Genomic DNA, 18,587 nt, shown 5'->3' with positions numbered 1-18,587 from the left:
AAGACCCATTTAGGATTTTGTGGTGCGCCCACAATGATGTCCCCGAAACGGTCGTAAAAGTTGTTCTTAAGTTTGTTCAAAGTCGTGGAAGTCTTTAATAGATCATCAAATGTCCGCTCGAGGCATCCCACGACATTCGCAGCACGGGTCCCGGGGATGTCTAAAAGCGTGACTTATATAATGCATCTCGGGTGTTTCGCACCATCTGAATTGCCCAGAATGCTACCAAACGACCCATTTATTGTTTTGTCATGCAGCCACAGAATGACCCTGAAACGGTCGTAAAAGTTATTCTTCTGTCTGTTCAAAGACGTGGGAGACTTTAATACACCATCCCATTTCCTCTCGACACATCCCTCCGACTTTCAGTGCACGGGTCACGGGGACGTCAAAAGCGTGACTTATAGCCTTCAATTTTGACCTTTTTAATGCTCCTTTGGGCCCTGTCATATTTTTTGTCGAAATACGTCCTATTGGGTTCGACACTACTTATAATGCATCCCGGGTGCTTCGCATCATCTGAGTTTCCCAGAATGCCCGTTCACAAAATCATTCCATGTCCCCTCAAGGCAACCAATGACATTCGGTGCATGGGTCCCGTGGACGTCTAAAAGCGTAACTTATAGCCTTCAATTTTGACCGTTTTAGGGCTCCTGTGGGTCCGGTCATATTTTTCGCCGAAAATCTTCCTATGGGGTGGGGAACGACTTACAATGCATTCAGGGTTTTTCGCACCATCTGAATTGCCCATAATGTGTTTAAACCACCCATTTAAGATTTTGTGGTGCATCCATGAAATGGCCTCGAAATGGTCCTAAAAGTTGTTCTTATGCTTGTTCATAGTCATGGAAGTCCTTAATATACCATTCAATATCATCGAGCCATCCCACGACATTGGGTACAAGAGTACCATAAACGTCTAAAAGCGCGACTTATAACCTTCAATTTTGACCGTTTAAGGCTCATCCGGACTCGGTCATATTTTTCGTCTAAAACCTTCCTATGGGATATGTCACGACTTATAATGCATTTTGGGTGCTTCGCACTATCTGAATTGATCCAGAATGCCACCAAACTACTCATTTATCATTTTGTGGTGCAACCACGAAATGGCCCCGAAACTGTCGTAAAAGTTGTTCTTATCCCCATCTAAATTCATAGAAGTCCTTAATATTAATCTTGATGTCTCAAATTAATAAGCCGGGGTTCCCATTCCCTTTCTTCTGTTCTTGCTTACCAGAGCTTCCTAGCTACCTTAACTATAGGAAGAAAACCCTCGTTAGGACGGCTGAAACCATGACTTATAATAGGCTTCAATTTTGAGCGTTCTAGGGCTCCTTCGGGCCCGGTAATATTTTTCACCAAAAACCTTACTACGGGACGTGGCACAACTTATAATGTTTCCTGGGTACTTCGCTCCATCTGAATTACCCAAGAATGCCAGCAAACAACCCATTTTATTATTTTATTTTGCAGCCACGAAATGACCCGAAACGGTCGTAAAAGCTTTTCTTATGCCCGTTCAAAGTTGTGGGAGTCTTTAATATACCATTCCATGTCCATCCCACGACATTCGGTGTACGGGTCCCATGGACGTCTAAAAGTCTTTAATATACCATGCCTTCAATTTTGACCGTTTTAGGGCTTCTCCGGGCTCGGTCATATTTTTCGCTGAAAACCTTCCTATAGGGTGCGGAACGACTTATAATGCATCCAGGGTTCTTTGCACCATCTGAATTGCCCCAAAATGCCTTCAAACCACCCATTTATATATGATTTTGTGTTGCATCCATGGAATGACCCCAAAACGGTCGTAGAAGTTGTTCTAGTGCCCGTACAAAGTCATGGAAGTCCTTAATTTACTATCCAATGTCCCCTCAAGGGATCCCACGGTATTTGGTGCACGGGTCACGGAGACGTCTAAAAAGCGTGACTTATAGCCTTCAATTTTGACTGTTTAAGGCTCCTCCAGACCGGGTCATATTTTTCTCCTAAAACTTTCCTAGTGGGTTCATCACGACTTATAATGCATCACGGGTGCTTCGCACCATCTGAATTGACCCAGAATGCCACTAAACCACTTATTTATAATTTTGTGGTGCAATCACGGAATGACCCCGAATCGGTCGTAAAAGTTGTTCTTATGCCCGTTTAAATTCATATAAGTCCTTAATATACCATCCAATTTTCCCTCGAGGCATCCCACGGTGAACGTCTAAAACCGTGACTTATAGCCTTCAATTTTGACCTTTTTAGAGCTCCTCCGCACCCGCTCATATTTTTCATCCAAAACCTTACTATGGGATACGGTACGACTTATAATGCATCCCTGGTGTTTCACACCATCTGAATTGCCTCCGAATGCCATAAAACCACCCATTTATGATTTTGTGTTCTAGCAATGAAATTGCCCCGAAACGGTCGTGAAAGTTGTTCTTATGCCCGTTCAAAATCATGGAAGCCCTTAATATACCATCCAATGTCCCCTCGAGCCATACCACGAAATTCAGTACAGAGGTCCCGTGGACACGCTTATAGCCTTCAATTTTAGTTGTTTCAAGGCTTTTCCGGGCCCGATCATATTTTTCGCTGAAAACCTTCATATGGGGTGCGGCATGACTTGTAATGCATCCCGGGTGTTTCACACCATCTGAATTACCCAAGAATGTCACCAAACGACCCATTAATTATTTTGTCGTGCAGCCACGAAATGTCCCGAAACCGTCGTAAAAGCTGTTCTTATGCCCGTTCAAAGTCATCAAACTTTTTAATATATCATCCAATGTCCCGTCGAGGCATCCCATGGCATTCGGTGCACAGATCCCGAGAACTTCTAAAAGCGTGACTTATAGCCTTCAATTTTGACCGTTTTAGGCTCATCCGGACCTAGTCATATTTTTCAGCCAAAACCTTCCTATGAGTGCGGCACGACTTATAATGCATCCTGGGTGCTTTGTCTCATCTGAATTTCCCCAGAATGCCATAAAACCAACCATTTATGATTTTGTGGTGTAACCTTGGAATTGGTCTGAAACGGTCGTAAAAGTTGTTCTTATGCCCGTTGAAAGTCATGGAAGTCCTCAATAAACTATTCACTGTCCCATCGAGCCATTCCACGACATTTGGTACAGGGGTCCAGTGGACGTCTAAAAGCGTGACTTATAGCTTTCAATTTTGACCATTTTAGGGCTCATTCGGACCCCATCATATTTTTGGCCGTAAACCTTCCTATGGGTGCGACACGACTTGTAATGCATCCCGGTTGCTTCGCACTATCTAAATTGCTCCAGAATACCATCAAGCCACCCATTTATGATTTTGTGGTGCAGCAACATAATTGCCCCGAAACGGTCGTAAAAGTTGTTATTATGTGCGTTCAAAGTCATGGAAGTCCTTAATATACCAAACAATGTCCCCTCGATCCATCCTACGACATTCGGTGCAGGGATCCCGTGGACGTCTAAAATCGTGACATGTGGCCTTCAATTTTGACTGTTTTAAGGCTTCTTCGAGGGCCGATCATATTTTTCGCCGAAAACCTTCCTAATGGGGTGTTGCACGACTTATAATGCACCTCGGGTGCTTCGCACCATCTGAATTGCCCCAGATTGCCATCAAACGACCCATTTATTATATTGGCAATGCAGTCACAAAATGGCCTCGAAACGGTCGTAAATGTTGTTCTTGTGCCCGTACAAAGTCATGGAAGTCCTTAATATACTATCCATTCTCCCCTCAAGACATCCCACGACATTTGGTGCACGAGTCACGGAGACGTCTAAAAGCGTGACTTATAGCCTTCAATTTTGACCGGTTTAGAGCTGCTTCAAGCCATGTCATATTTTTCACTAAAAACTTTTCTACGGGGTGCGACACGACTTATAATGCTTGTGGGTGCTTTGCACCATCTGAATTACCCCGGATTGCCAGCAAACGACCCATTTATTATTTTGTCGTGCACTGACAAAATGATCCTGAAACGATCGTAAAAGTTGTTCTTATGCCCATTCAAAGTCGTGGGAGCCATTAATATATCCTCTCATGTCCCCACGAGGCATTCCACGACATTTGGTGAACAAGCCTCGATGACATCCAAAAGCGTGACTTCTATAGGTTTCACTTTCGACCGTTTTAGGACTCCTCGAGTCCCGAACATGTTTTTCGTGAAAAATCTTTCTATGTGGTGCAGCACGACTTATAATGCATCCTGGGTGCTTCGCACTATTTGAATTGCCCCTGAATGCCACCAAATGACTCATTTATTACTTTGTACTTGTGTGTGAACTTAGAAACTCCTATTTCTCCAAGCAATTCAGTAATTCTCAACAAACAACATTTATAAAAACCAAATTTCCGAACCTGGCGTCTGAGACATTTCATCTTTAAAATTATTGGATATTCTTCTGATTTTTCATAGGTAAAATCAATAAATGCATTAACGCATTATCATAGCATCATATCTCCAATTGTATGAATAAGAAGTATCATGTAAATTTGTTGGAGAATGGAAGTGCATGCTACGTTGCTAGTGTTAAACCTCTTGCTAACCAGGGGGCGATGTTTTATAATTTCAGGTTGATCTTTTGTAGTTTATCGGGGTAATTGTTTGGTAACATTATATAACAGACAGGCTTAAAATCAGTCTCCACGCTTGTCACCTTGCTTTCTATGAGAGGGCACATATCAGCAATGCAACTATCCAAGCACAACTATGCAAGACTTCTTGCTTGGAGATAAAGGGACAAGTACACTCGAAAGTCGAAACTATTATGTTAGTTGTTAATTCATCAGTCTTCTATGTCATTGCAGCTAAATGTGTGTCTCTTTAGTGACACTTTAACACATGAATGGATACCTGAGGCATGCACGTTTTGCCAGCATTATAACTGTGTGTTCATCACAGGGTGCTTTCAAATCCTTCAGAACAAACACTGGATGTTTATGAGATTTCATGGAACAATATAAGGGCATCCTTGGGTTCTTAGGGTTGTAATGAACATATTTGGTCAATCCATCACTGCTATCATGCTATAAACAAGGAGTTTCCTTAGTGGTGATCTGTTGTAACAAACAAATGTGTATTAGTCGTAGTGCGGCCGAGTTTGACACTGGTAGTGGATATCTAAAACAAGGCTAAATCTATGAGTACGAAAAATATCTAAAAATAGTTATGACTAGTGACCGAAGAAAAGGAAAATCATGTCAATGATGAGATGATATTTCTTCCATGGTTCTGCATCCTTTAACAGGAATTCCCTCCTCTTTGCAGCTAGATAGTTGTATCAAGTAATGAATTCCAATGAATTCCAAGGGGTAATAGTACATAATCCCAGGTCTTACAAGTTGCAAACATACATACATATCTACTGACAAGCACATTGTATAATCTATCTATGAATGTGATGCTGAGAACTGACAATTATAGATGTATCATCACATTACTTCAATCGGAGGCAGCTAGCATATTTTCTCAAGAAATCATATATCAACACCTATAACGCATCTAAATGACAGGGTATACAACTAGCAGGCCACATATATAGCCAAACAGCTCAAGCCTGTACAAAAGACTAAACATAGCCTACTATACCAATCTATATCAGTTTGACTGTTTTACTTCTTATAAGCTGGGAAATTCTCCCCTTTAAAATGTATTTGATGTAATCCATGGTTTTCTGTATATTTGGAAGTTTCTTATTCCACAGAGCATCAATAATGGCCTTCCATACTGCTCTGGCCCTATGTAATCTATGATGACAGTTAGCAAAATTGCAGCGCAAACCTTCTTCCTTAAAGCCGACCCTATGTCAGTTTTACTCGTGAATCTTATACGACCATGATAAGTATTGCTCTGGCCTCTAATGTGCAGCCAATTCTTGATATGTTGGATACATTGTGTGCTATACTGACACTCATGGAAGAAGTGACTATGAATTGACAGACACACACGAAAATCTGGCATAAAATGCAAGCTCAAAAGGCCAAAACACACACAAACACATTTGGACGATAAATTGCAAGCACTAAGTTAGTAGTAGGATTTTGTTCACTAGACCAATAAAAACAGCACAGGAATTAACATATACCAACCACAACCACAACCACAACCACAACCACAACCACAACCACATTGGCTGCAATGAAGACGACTAGACGACGCATACAAACAGAGTATTTATAGAGTTTGTTGGTGAGAAGAAAAGAGTAGAGTAGCGAAAAGAGACTAAAGCATACAGTATTTATAGAGTTTGTTCTGGGATTTGAGATTGTGAATGACTTGGCGGATGTCGTGAGAGCTATCAGGCTTGAAAAAGAAAATGTGAGCAACAGACAAGACGCGTAAAACCCTATATAGTTCACCACCGTCCTCGCACTCATCTCCTTTCAATTGAATCCATGACTTTGGAAGATGAAGATTACGATTATTATTAGCCCTTGCTTTGGTTACGAAATAACAGTAAGATCAATCTTTATAAGATTATCAGCGTACTTCTCCCAACCACTTTCTCTGCAATCAAGGATACACACAACCTCCCTGTTCTTCAATATCGGATGAAGATGTTTTTTACCAATGTCATCGTCCTCCCTGTTCTTCAGTCATGATATCAAGATACTGCGGGGAAACCCTAGAGTACAAAACGATGTCGTAACCAAGGGTCAATTTCTCCAAAAAGGTTCGAATATAAGGCCTTAATTTGATATTCCTATCTAATTCCAGCGACGCATAAAAGATCCCTTGTCGAACCGACCTTTGAACCCCGGATTCTGAAAGATAATGGTGATCTTCCATGGCGTAATCGCGACCTCTAAGAGAGTCCAGAAGAGTATTGTCAATGTTTATCACAACACACAGTTTCTTGCGAGAAATTAAATCCTTCTTGAAGATTTCATCAGATTCCTCACAATTTCTGTCTTCTTCTTCCCTTACCTCAGCCTCCTTCTTCTTCTTCGAGAGAGAAGAGAAGATATCAATGATTTCAATTTCATCTTCCTCTCTCTCCTTTTTTTTTTTTTTTTTTTTTTTTTTTTTTTTTTAATGCATATGAGCCACGAAGGCGGTACAAAATAGGGGAGGGGGTTTTCCTTGCCAAAAGTAGGTTTTCCTTGTCCCTATTTCTATCCTTCTTTCTTTAACTTTTCAATCTTTCTTTCTGTTTCCAACAATTTGCAGTTCGTGTGCCTTCTTTACTCTTTTTTTTTTCCCTTGCCAAAATTAGACCTGTCAAAATATTACTAATGGATTGGGTCAAAATTTTCATCCGGTTTAGTTAAATGGATCGACTTAAGGTCAGGTTGAAAATTCAACCTCATTTTAACTCATAAAACCTATTTATGGAACAACGTAAAAATCCTAACTCATTTCACAGCTAAAAAAATTGGGTTGACCAGTATAGAAAGTTAAAAACCTAATTCATTTTACAATTATAATGTGAATCATTCAACTGCCCAATAATATCGATTTTGACCGGAGGTGACTTTCTAGAGTTGGTCTTGGAATCGGTAGGAACCGATTCTAGTATTGGGTATCCGGTACCCAATAACATTCAAAAGCTAAAATTTTTTATTGTTAAGCTTAATAAAGGGTAAAGTAAAAATCATAACATATATTTATTAGTATCCTTGGTATAATTTCGACCAAACTTATATTGACGAGCTAATAAATTTTAAGACTAAATTATTCATCATACATAAAAAATTCACTAGGCACTAGCTACTTAGTCTGATACCTGGTTTCGTCAAGTATCCATATTTATCGGGTACCCAGTGAACACCGGGTCCAAAATTTTACTACCCAGAATTGGAACTAGTTACAACCGGGTCCTCAACACAGACCTAATCTCAACAGGGCCAGTTTCAGACCCACCAAATCTAACCGAATATGGATTTAAAACCAGGTACACAGTTTTTCTACTCACCGATAATGACTAATACATAAATCAGAGGCGGCTAAGGCCATGTGCAGGATGAGCAACTGCACAGGCCCCCCGAAATATAAGGGGCCTAATTTTATTAGTTGTCCGCCCAAAAAAAATCTAAATCTAATTACAAATATAAAGAGATTAATTTCTATTTGGTGTTTTTCTTCTTATCCTATTCTCCAAAAATCCCCATTTATAACTCTTCCGTCTCTCTATTCACCAAAAAAATTAATCTTTATAATTTATTTTAGCACAGGGCCCCTAATTTTATGAGACGGCCTTGACATAAATAGGTACTTTAATTATAAATTGTGAGCTTAGGAAACTGTTAGACATCAAAACAAAAGAATAAATTAAGGCAAAAATTAAGAAAAAGAAAATAAGATGAATTACATATCCAACCTTAACAATACGACAAAGAAGGAAAGGGATAAAGTTAGAGACACCTGGGTGATCAACAAGACAGTGAATCAGTAATTAAGTGGATGTTGTTTTCATTATCAGTGGGAACAAATTCTAATTTAGGTACAATGAAAGCGCAAACTGTCATCCTCAATCAGCTCAGAGCATCGATACAAGAAGAAACTATATGTTTATTTTGTATAGACTAGTATTTGTTACCGTTCAATATGGCATAATTCTAGATGTTCATAGTACATTGTAACACAAAAGGGAGGAATAATATCCACTTTTTATGTAGTAGAATACTAGAATGGGAAAGAGAAGGAACAAAATTCAGTTTGGTAGATCTACTTGAGGAAAACAAAATTATATTCGACTATGATATTTCGGCTAGCTTTCAACTTTCAAGGCCCATTCCCATTTTACCAAAAGATATTTAGGTTCAACTGATTTTATTTTATATCTGACTTTTCATAATGCAAAATATCAAATTACTCAATTAGCAGCAAGTACAAAACGACAAGGTCTTTAATAATGTATATATAAAATCATTCATAATATAGCACCATCATTTAAGCGTGCGACACATCACATAAAAAGACATGTCAAAATATTAAATATTCAATAATAACCTTCACATACTCACATTCCTAGATAACTGCCTATTATATATTCATTTTTCGCGAACTGGAAAATCATTAGAAGCTTATGTAAATAATTTTATTGATAATCCTTATTGGTTGAACACATCATCCTAAATTCTCTACTCCTTTTTGGTAGCTACTCTACAAAAATCATCTTATGATCACGTAACCGACACATCGATAATCTTTCGAATAAATTTTCCCATCGTATTGATATGTATTACTTTTGAATTATCTATTACCAAATCAGAAAAATACCCCTTCTCCCCTCGTAAGAAAAGAACATCACGTCACGCAGCATGCAACATGCACCAAAAAATATTCTCATTCTCACCAGTATATAAGCACATCATGGGCATTGCTAAGTTTTATATCACTCAAACAAGTACTAAAACAATCAATCATACTATATAGTAGTAAACCACTAAGCAACATAACAAGAATGGCATACATTAACCGCCCCTACGGTAACAACTACTACGAGGTTGAGAAGGAGGTTGTTCGTGAGGGTCCATATGGATCAGCCTATGGATCAGCTGAGTACAGGATTGACGAATATGGCAACCGTGTTCACCACCACCGCAACGGGTTGGGAAATGTTGTGACCGAGGTTGTTAGCGAAGTCATCCCCGGCCACCACCACCACCCCCACAACCACCACAACCACCAATACGGTAGGCCAGCTGAGATCATTGAGAGGAGGGAAGAGCGTATCATTGACAACTCCTATGACCCATACAGGGTAAGTTTTAATATCTTATCATCTACTCAATTGTTTAGACTTCCTATATTTGAACGTTTTGACTTTTACTTTCGACTTAAAATTATCTTCTCCGCAACATAATAAATGTAACACATGGATATTATTTATGAGGTATAAAATATTCATTTGTTGCAGTTATTATGCTATGGAGGAAGTAGTCGAGTTTAAGTTTTTAGAACCCATGCTCTTAGGTACTAGCAAGAAAAAATTGCAACCACAAAATAATTGAAAGAAAGAAAAGAAGAAGCCCTTAACTAGCTTTAGGTTGAAGTATTCTTTTCACTATTTTTTCTGTATGGAAATTTTTTACCATCTAATTTACACTTACACATGGCTCTTTTTTCTGGTTTGCAGAGTTACTAAGGCTTAGAGGCAACATGATCCAGAGAGCTCAGAGCAACCATGGCATTAATTTAGTAGAATAAAATGCCTCCTTAACCTCTAGGCACCGACTAGTTGCTAGAGGATTTGGAGTGATGTCTGCCTTGCTATCTTGTGTACTGTAATCATACTTTGTTCGACTATGTAATCCGGTTTCTTATGAACTTATTATATACTTCTAGTATTTAGCAAATTAAAGAGATCATGTCCTGAATTCTAATAAATCTGCATTGATAACACATAACATATGATAATGGTGGAGAAACATACCCAACTAGTTAACTGGGTGCATGCAATATAGTTCCTGCAATTTTGCACCTAAAAGAGCCTGCTTCTCACAAGCAAGTAGAGCTGGCAATCTTTGGCCCATTGTTACATGGAACGCAGAACGTTCTAGAACGTGGTACATAAATGGGAACGCGGAACGCAACCTCTAGAGTAAACCAGATAGACTCCTAGACCACGTACCACGTTTCCGGTATCAATGCTTTGGCCTCTCATCAAGAGAAGGTCTCCTAACGTTTCCTTTTTCTGTATTTTAAAAAACAGAGCTTGCAATCTTTAATCCAATTTGATAATCTGAACTAAACCTAAACACCTGAATTCGATCATTATTTGGTTTTCAAATTTATAGCATCTTACATAAAATTTGATACATATTGAGCATGATCCGAGATTGTCTTGAAACCATACCTGACTCAGATCCGTTGACTTGAATTGCCATCTCTACTAGCAAGTCTTTTCTCTATGGCCTAACCTAAAGAGGACATACATACACAACCTTATCCTAAATCAAATGAGAGTTACTGAGAGGTAATTCTTGAAAATCTAATAATGCCATCTCCAAAGCAAATGAATTATGAGAATATGTTGCTATTAAGAGAGAGCTATCTGCTCAAATCAGTAATCAGACATTTCCAGTAAGCAATGAATGTATTAGACGAAAAGTTGGAGAAGGCTACAGCAATTATTTGATAAGCATGCACTAAGAAAATAAAAGATAAATATTGATTAGCTAAACTGCAAGCTAACCATATCCAGATTGTACTTACAAGATCAGTTTAACTTGTACAAACTTTTGCAGGATTTGCAGGATGACAAACTGATGTTTAAGCTGGTTTAAAGGATGCAACAAGCTAAGATATCCATACATTTCTTCGCGTTTATTTTCATCATCTGCAAAATCATGAAGAGTAATTTGAATAGCAGTAGCAGTTTCTATGCTGCATGCACTTTGCTTAAACCAGCATTTATATGCTGTATGTATGCACTTCGTGAACACCAGCAAGAAACTAAATCAGAAGTACTCTTAAATCCCAATCCCAGACATGATACAGGATACGGATAGAACTACACGAATCCATGTGTTTGATTAGCTGGCAGGCTACAATCAGTCAATCACATTCATATTGTAGTTACAACTTACAAGATCAGTATAAAATTTTAAAGAGCTTGTGTGTAAATTTTTCGGATGATAGAAACGACGTAAGCTGCTCTGATCTCAAGGATAAAACTAGAGGTTTGCTGAAGTGCTGACAGTCCTGAAAGCTCTAAACACAGAAATTACTACTAGCTATATTATAAACTGAAAGACACAAGTAATCTTATTGTGCATATGTAGCGGAACATAGAAAACATTATCGATTACTTCAGAGTTTATGAAATCTATAGACATGAATCTGACTTCATAGTACTTGCTGTAGTGGATGCATTTCCCTTTAGGATCGATCGAGTAAAAAGAGTTCACTACTCACTAGGTTCAATTCTCCCAGAGATACAGGGAAGCCAACTCAGATTTGCTTACATTCATTTATGGTTTCTAATTTTCAGTTAAATGACACCATGTTCAAGTCTAATTAGGTAAGATTTCATACTTCTCTATTTGCAATGACTTGCAGATCTGTCACCAGCATATGCATCAACCATGGGTGTTAGAAGTTAAATAATCCTGAACAGTAAAAAATTCCATTGTACCCTCACGGCCCGTTTGGTAGTCATTAATAAATTAAGGTAATGGGAATAAATTTTAAGTGTAATTTTATAAGAGAAGCACCCTTAAAATCTCTATGTGGAGGCATTTTTTCTCCATGGGAAAGAATCTCACCCCTAAACTTGTGCTTTTGTCTCCAAAGGGAAGCAATTTTCATTACCACTCATTACCACCTACAAGGTGGTATTGGATGAGAATGAAAATTCAAGAAGGAAAGTGGACACTTTATGATAAATTAGCATTATCATGGGAATGGACAATTATATTTTTCACAAATTTACACACAAATTCATTCCCATTACCACCATTTATGACCAACTACCAAACGGGCCGTCAAGGATATCTCTTTAAAAGAAGCACTAGGCCGTCTAGGCGTATTATAATTAACAATCACACTATTAAGGGTAAGCATGAGTGAAGAAAAATTGAAAAAGAAAACTAAAAGGTAACCATTTCTGTTACCATTCCCCTCCTCTATTTGTGTTCATTCCCTTTATATTCCATATCTTAAACCAAATGGCCCCTAAATGCTTACCTGGTTGTACAAGAGAGTTGTAGAAATCTTGCTAGCTAAGATGTTCTGATTCTTGGCTGCTGAGATAAAAGGGAGCAGCTTTCACAGCTTTTCCATGAAGAGCATAATTTAGGAAATGTAGATGGGGTAGCACTAATACAATGAACCAACTTGGATCACTCGTCAATGTGATGCTGAAGAATAATTACATTAACCACTCAATCAATAAATTGAAGATTTTAGGCCTACAAAGTAGGCCAACACATCAAAGGCTCAAAGCTTTGCATATATGATTCTCTTTGCTATCGAGAAAAAAAAGAAGTATTTCCTACGACAATATACAAGAAAAATGTTTACGTCTATTTTGGCAATTACCCCCGTTCTTTCCCGCTTCTACAAACTAGGAATTTCACATTCGGTGCATGATTTTGACCATTAATATCTATAACAATTAATTAGTAAAATTAGTAAAAAGTGCTAATATTTTGAAAATACACGAGACAAATCTAATTACATTTACGTAAAATCTATAATCGTAAAAGTATATAATCAAAGTGGTAGAAGTAAAAACAACGAAGGAAGAGACTAGACCTTAATAAATTCAAACCAGATCACCTTATATCAGGTGAAGAGAACATAACCTTAATCTTCGAGATGCCATAATTTTCAGAGTGAAGACAACAAGCACCAGAGTATCAGTTCAAAATGTCCTACACCAAGAGAGTGGAATAAGTCAGAATTTGCATAGTTCACAAAACGATAGTGGGATTCGAGCAAGACATAAAGCAAGCAACTGGACAATTTATTCCCCAGTTTCACAACTACAAGAACTCAATTTGATAACTTGATTGCATTGATGCCATAACAGCTGCATGAAAGAAAATAAGCCTCTAACAAGTAACCATAATTCAAGAAGTCTTCAAAAATATTCGATCAATGCATAAAAGCAGGAAATGGACCCCAAATATATTCCCATTTTCACCACTATATAAGAACACCATATTGCTCCCTTACATCTCACCAAGCAAAGAAAAATAAACCACTACAAAGTACCAGAGTACAACACATATAATAGCAATGGCACACTGTGGAAGCAACTACTACGAGAAGGAGGTCATCCGTGAGAGGCCATGCGACTCTTACTCTGAATACAGCAGGGTTGATGGTGGATATGGAAGGCCTAGCTACCCAATCGGCCACCGCCACCACAACAATGTGGTGAGTGATGTTGTGTATGAGAGCAGCAGCATCCCTAGCTATGGTCACCACCACCACCATGGTGGTGCCCACAACAACGTGGTGACTGAAGTTGTGTATGAGAGCAGCGCCATCCCTAGCTATGGCCACCACCACCACCATGGTGGCGCTGAGATTATTGAGAGGAAGGAAGAGCGTATTGTTTATGAGAACGAGTACGATCCATACAGGAGGGTATGTGTTCCGAACATCACTTTATTCAACTGTTGCTTCAAACTTGTTCCATGTTATTTGTTCAGTCACCCAATTTCCCCTGTAGTAATAATGTTCTTTCTTGTTTGCAGATGTGCTAAAACAGTGCAGCAAATCAGCTCCTGCCTGCAACAACTGACAGCAATTAATCAAATATGAGTATTAGTAAAATAAGTTGCTCATTATTCCAGTACTACCATGTACGAGTACTATAAATCGTATTGTACTCCATTATTTCTATGATTAATATGGCATTTACTTTCTGCAAATGTTCCAACTCCTGGCATAATATACAATTTTACACTAGCTTCACATGAGGAAAAACTACCACATGAATATAGTTGTCAAGAACCACTCGGTCTCCAGCTAACAAGAGAATCCTCGTTAAGCAACTAGGAAGTATAAAATGATAACGCGTGACTACTAAGTCTCTATAATCCTCATCTGAAAATCAAATGGAGTTACCAATTTCAATACCTGCAACACTTTCATACGCTTGTCAATAGATGTGCTAATAATACTAGTTTGCTCACAAACACTCGTCCATCTGTGTAATTCAAACGACTTCCTAAATGACCTATGACTGAAAGCAATCCAGCACTTACTGTTTTTTGATATGCTTAAATATAATCCATGAGATTCCCTTCCCTTGCATAAGTTTTGTCACTGATATAGTTTTCATTCTAGTTCCCAGCATTACTTGTTTCAGAGGTACTTCCATATCTAATTACATTCCTAAAATAAACCATGGAAAGAACAACTAGACCCAAAAGTCTACACCAATAAAGAAAAAAATTGCAAAATGAAGAACTGTTGATCTTATAGATATATGACTTGAAGAAAATTCAAAGCAGAAGATTATGTTATAACTAGAAAAGACACAAGTTTAATATATCATATCAATCATGCGATACCTCCTGATAATGACAAGATCAGTAGCTTTCTATATGTTCTGAGATATATCGTAGATCACTACCTTCATTTGATGTCAAGACGCCATCGGCCATACTTAATACGCAACAAAATCATTATCACGAACACACAGACTGAGGTCCATGGACCAAAAGCAAAAGGGTACCTTAAGAACTAAGTGGACTGGATTGCTAACTGGAAACTTTCTTTCATTACCTCAAACATGTGTGGTAAGTAGTAAGTTAGCGGCAGATTACAATTTAAAAGTGAGTGTTTTTGCTTTACAGTTTATACTTCAACAGTGACATTATATAGCTTAGTATGGAGGCAATGAGTACCTAAAAGGAATGCAAAAATGTCCTAACACACAAAGAGCAGAACATATCAAGAAAAGGAAGTCGAATTCAAAGATGATCTAAAAGCAAGCAGTAGACTCTATTACTTCCAAGTTGGAACTGAGCCTCCAGCTAAGCAACTTGACGGCTTGACCTCAAAGATGCCACATTTATCACTGTGAAGGTCGTTGATTTCTATAAGCATTTTGAAAACTCTCAAAGTAAGATGACATTCGACGATACATGATAAGCAGGAAAACGGAGTCAAAATTATTCCACTTTCACCAATATATGACCTTAATCTTTATCCCTTCTATCTCATCACAAGCAAAGAATAGACAGTAAACATTCAAAATGCATAGTCTTACGTAAGTCCCACTAAAATGACTAACTACAGAATTTAGTATTTCTGTGATGATGAGAGGAAGGTCATACCTGATGGTCGTTGTGAATCATAATCTGAGACTTCAGGTACAGCAGGGTCAAGGCTGGAACGGCATCCCAGCTACCAAATGGTCTTCAAAAGCTCAATGTGGTGAGGGGTGTTGTGTAGAAGACCAATATCACACTTAGGTAGGTTCGCTACCACCATGGTGGAGCTGCAGAAGTCATCAAGAGGAAGGAGGAGAACATTATTTAGGGGTATTATCGTATCACTATAGAAAAGTATGTGTTGCAATCATATATTTATTCAGCTTTGGCATCTAAAGTCTGAACTCTGAACTTTTTTCTCTGATATTTAGGCCCATACTTGCCTTTTTATAGCACTCCTTTCCAATCTGGCAGATCTATTTAGGCTAAACTAGCATTACAAATGAGCTTCTGCATACAAGTTCCAGCAAATTGACAGAAAATCACGGGTATCAATACAATGATTGCGGGCGTAAGTGTAGGCAGTGTGCTAGTGAATATAGCATGTTTCTTGTACTCATTTGTACTGCTATTACACTAAATGATCTACTTCAGCCCTTATCTTACTGAAATTTATACATGTAGTGTGTGTTTACTGATATATAATTTATGTCCTGACTTCTAATAGAAGTACACTAATCCTACATATGCAAAAGCAATGTGGAAATCTGTAATGAACTGGAACTTTGAACAGTAAATAAAAGAAGATGAAGGTGATTTTAATTGATAGAAATGGAAATTACAGAAAAATGTAAAGATAGTTATCAAGTTTTCAAGTGAATTGTCACACTCCCAAGCTAACCACTAAAATAAACTCTCAATAATTTTCTCCATACCCTTCCTCCCACGAATCTATTCTATTTATAGAGCTAACTTACCTGCTCACCAAGCTAACCTAATTATATTGTACTCCCCATATTACCTCTCCCCCTAAACCCAATGCATAACATAATCATAACCTACCAAGACACGCCCAATTCCCTTACGAGTAAAAGATTTCTCCACTATAAACATGATTTATCCACAAAGCTCACTCCTGAGAGATCCCGCAACTCAGAGGTATAAATTAGCGAAGAAGTCATTCCAGATATTGCTCCCTCCGTCCCCACAAATCCACAATAGGGTTTAACACAATTATTAAGAGTAGCATATAGATGTAGGATGCCCTGATATAGGTATATAAATAAGAGAGAAGGAAAATGAGTGTATAATGTAAATATAGAAAGTGGGTAGAGAGAGGAAAAGGTAGAGTGATGAGGAATGTAGAAAACATTGATATGATAGAGATAGGAGATTTGTATTCAACTCAATAGAGATAGGTGAATAGCATTTTGGTACATCCATGTAAGGATAGTGTAGAAAACATTGAGAGATGGACGAAGCAATAAATCACCTGATTAAAGCCATCAATGATATATGAATGGCATGATCATATATGTTGACCATGTGGCTAAGACTAAATGCAAGGTGAAATATGTTAAGTTGCAAAAGACCAAGTTGCTCAAGCTGCAAAATCAAACTTAAAGAATGTAGCCACAAGCTGAAATCATTCAGCTGTCAAAATGGTGTTTTAGCAGGCTTAGAAAAATGTGCTTCATGCTACTCATGTATTAAACAAACTCCGGATACTAGGTTTACTTCCAGCCAATTTTTCCACATAATCTCTGAAAAAAGTTGTTTTGTTAACTCCAATCTCCAGTGCAAGAATGGGAAAGGAATTAGAAACTATCAAGCAAAATCGTTGAAAACAATCCTGAATCCATCCAAAATTCCAAACCTTTCGAATTACACAGAACTTCCTTCTTAGACTTGCTACTTTGCCATACAGGAATAAACCTGTTCAATATGTATAGCTTGGCCATTAAACATTACAGGGATCCTGTTATGAGAAGAGGAAGAAAAGGGCAGGAAAAATTATTATGGACATGAATTGGTACAAAAAGTTGTGCTATTTTCATTCTGTATCTCAGCAATGCTTCGAGTAGAGAACTTCACCTTTCAATCAGATCATTAATTGATAAATAAATTCCGGATCTGGAATACCATTGTTTCTCACTCCTCAGATGAGAGCCTTAGACTTGATAGTCATGGTGTAATAGCATGTCATAGTAAAGAGAGTGTGGGAGTTTTCTTCCATTATCTAACTCATTACTGTGGCTCAGGTTATAGTTTTTGTCCCTCAAAAACAAGGAAAAGGTTATACTTTTGTTTCCCTACAAAATATTCCAGTATCTGGCATTTAATTCCATCTTTGGTGATGAAAGAATTATTTGTTGTTAGGGGAAAATATCAAGTACACAAATTGGGGGGCTGGAGGGGTGGGGGGGGGGGGGGGAACCACTACAAATTTAATCAGTTTGACCACATGCATTGACCTATATCTATTGATCATTGATACTTAATGAACAACAAGATTAATGATGTTAGTACATCCTTGATAGACTTAATATCTTAAACTCTAGTTAGTACTTAGTACTGATATTAGCCTTCACACAATTTCTGTCCATTTACAAAGAAAAATTAACATCGAAATTCACATTTTGTTAATTAAACTCAGCTTTCAAGATATAAGGAGAAATAATGCAATCTTTGGTTTAAACATTATGAATAAGAAATTCTCATATATTCTAAGGTCTTCATCTTCTTGTAATAATAAGTTCTTAATCTCTTTGTATCTATAAGTTATAACCATAGGATGGGCAATTGCTCTAATCGAGTTGCTATTGAGTAGGCAATATTACCAAATCACATAAACCAATAATGTCATGATCGTCTTAGACATTTCCACCTGCATTTTGTGTAATAATCTTACCACCAACGCATGTACATTAGCTCAAAGACCGAAGGACTAAATGATAGTAATATCA

The 18,587-nt window shown here is 37.9% G+C and overlaps 1 protein-coding gene and 1 long non-coding RNA gene across 3 annotated transcripts; one reads left to right on the top strand and one right to left on the bottom strand.

Moving 5' to 3' along the window:
- Positions 1-9,366: 9,366 nt before the first annotated feature.
- LOC125497644 (uncharacterized) lies at positions 9,367-13,318 on the bottom strand. Of its 2 annotated transcripts, none has more exons than XR_007274658.2 (2): positions 12,635-13,318; positions 9,367-11,285 (listed from the first exon to the last, which is right to left on the bottom strand). It is a non-coding gene; the product is annotated as an uncharacterized LOC125497644 (long non-coding RNA). The 2 variants fall into 2 exon arrangements; XR_007274659.2 differs by having other exon boundaries at positions 13,205-13,318.
- Positions 13,319-13,621: 303 nt separating this feature from the next.
- On the top strand, positions 13,622-14,331 carry LOC104892175 (hypothetical protein). Its single transcript, XM_010678015.4, has 2 exons — positions 13,622-14,044; positions 14,155-14,331. The coding sequence occupies exons 1-2, from the start codon at positions 13,691-13,693 to the stop codon at positions 14,161-14,163; spliced, it is 363 nt and encodes a 120-aa protein (XP_010676317.1). The 5' UTR covers positions 13,622-13,690; the 3' UTR covers positions 14,164-14,331.
- Positions 14,332-18,587: the final 4,256 nt, after the last annotated feature.

The sequence above is a fragment of the Beta vulgaris genome, chromosome 5, assembly GCF_026745355.1.
Source record: "Beta vulgaris subsp. vulgaris cultivar EL10 chromosome 5, EL10.2, whole genome shotgun sequence".
Taxonomy (NCBI): Eukaryota; Viridiplantae; Streptophyta; class Magnoliopsida; order Caryophyllales; family Amaranthaceae; genus Beta; species Beta vulgaris.
The sequence above is the reverse complement of the archived record's forward strand: the minus strand, read 5'-3'. Positions and strand labels throughout refer to the sequence as shown.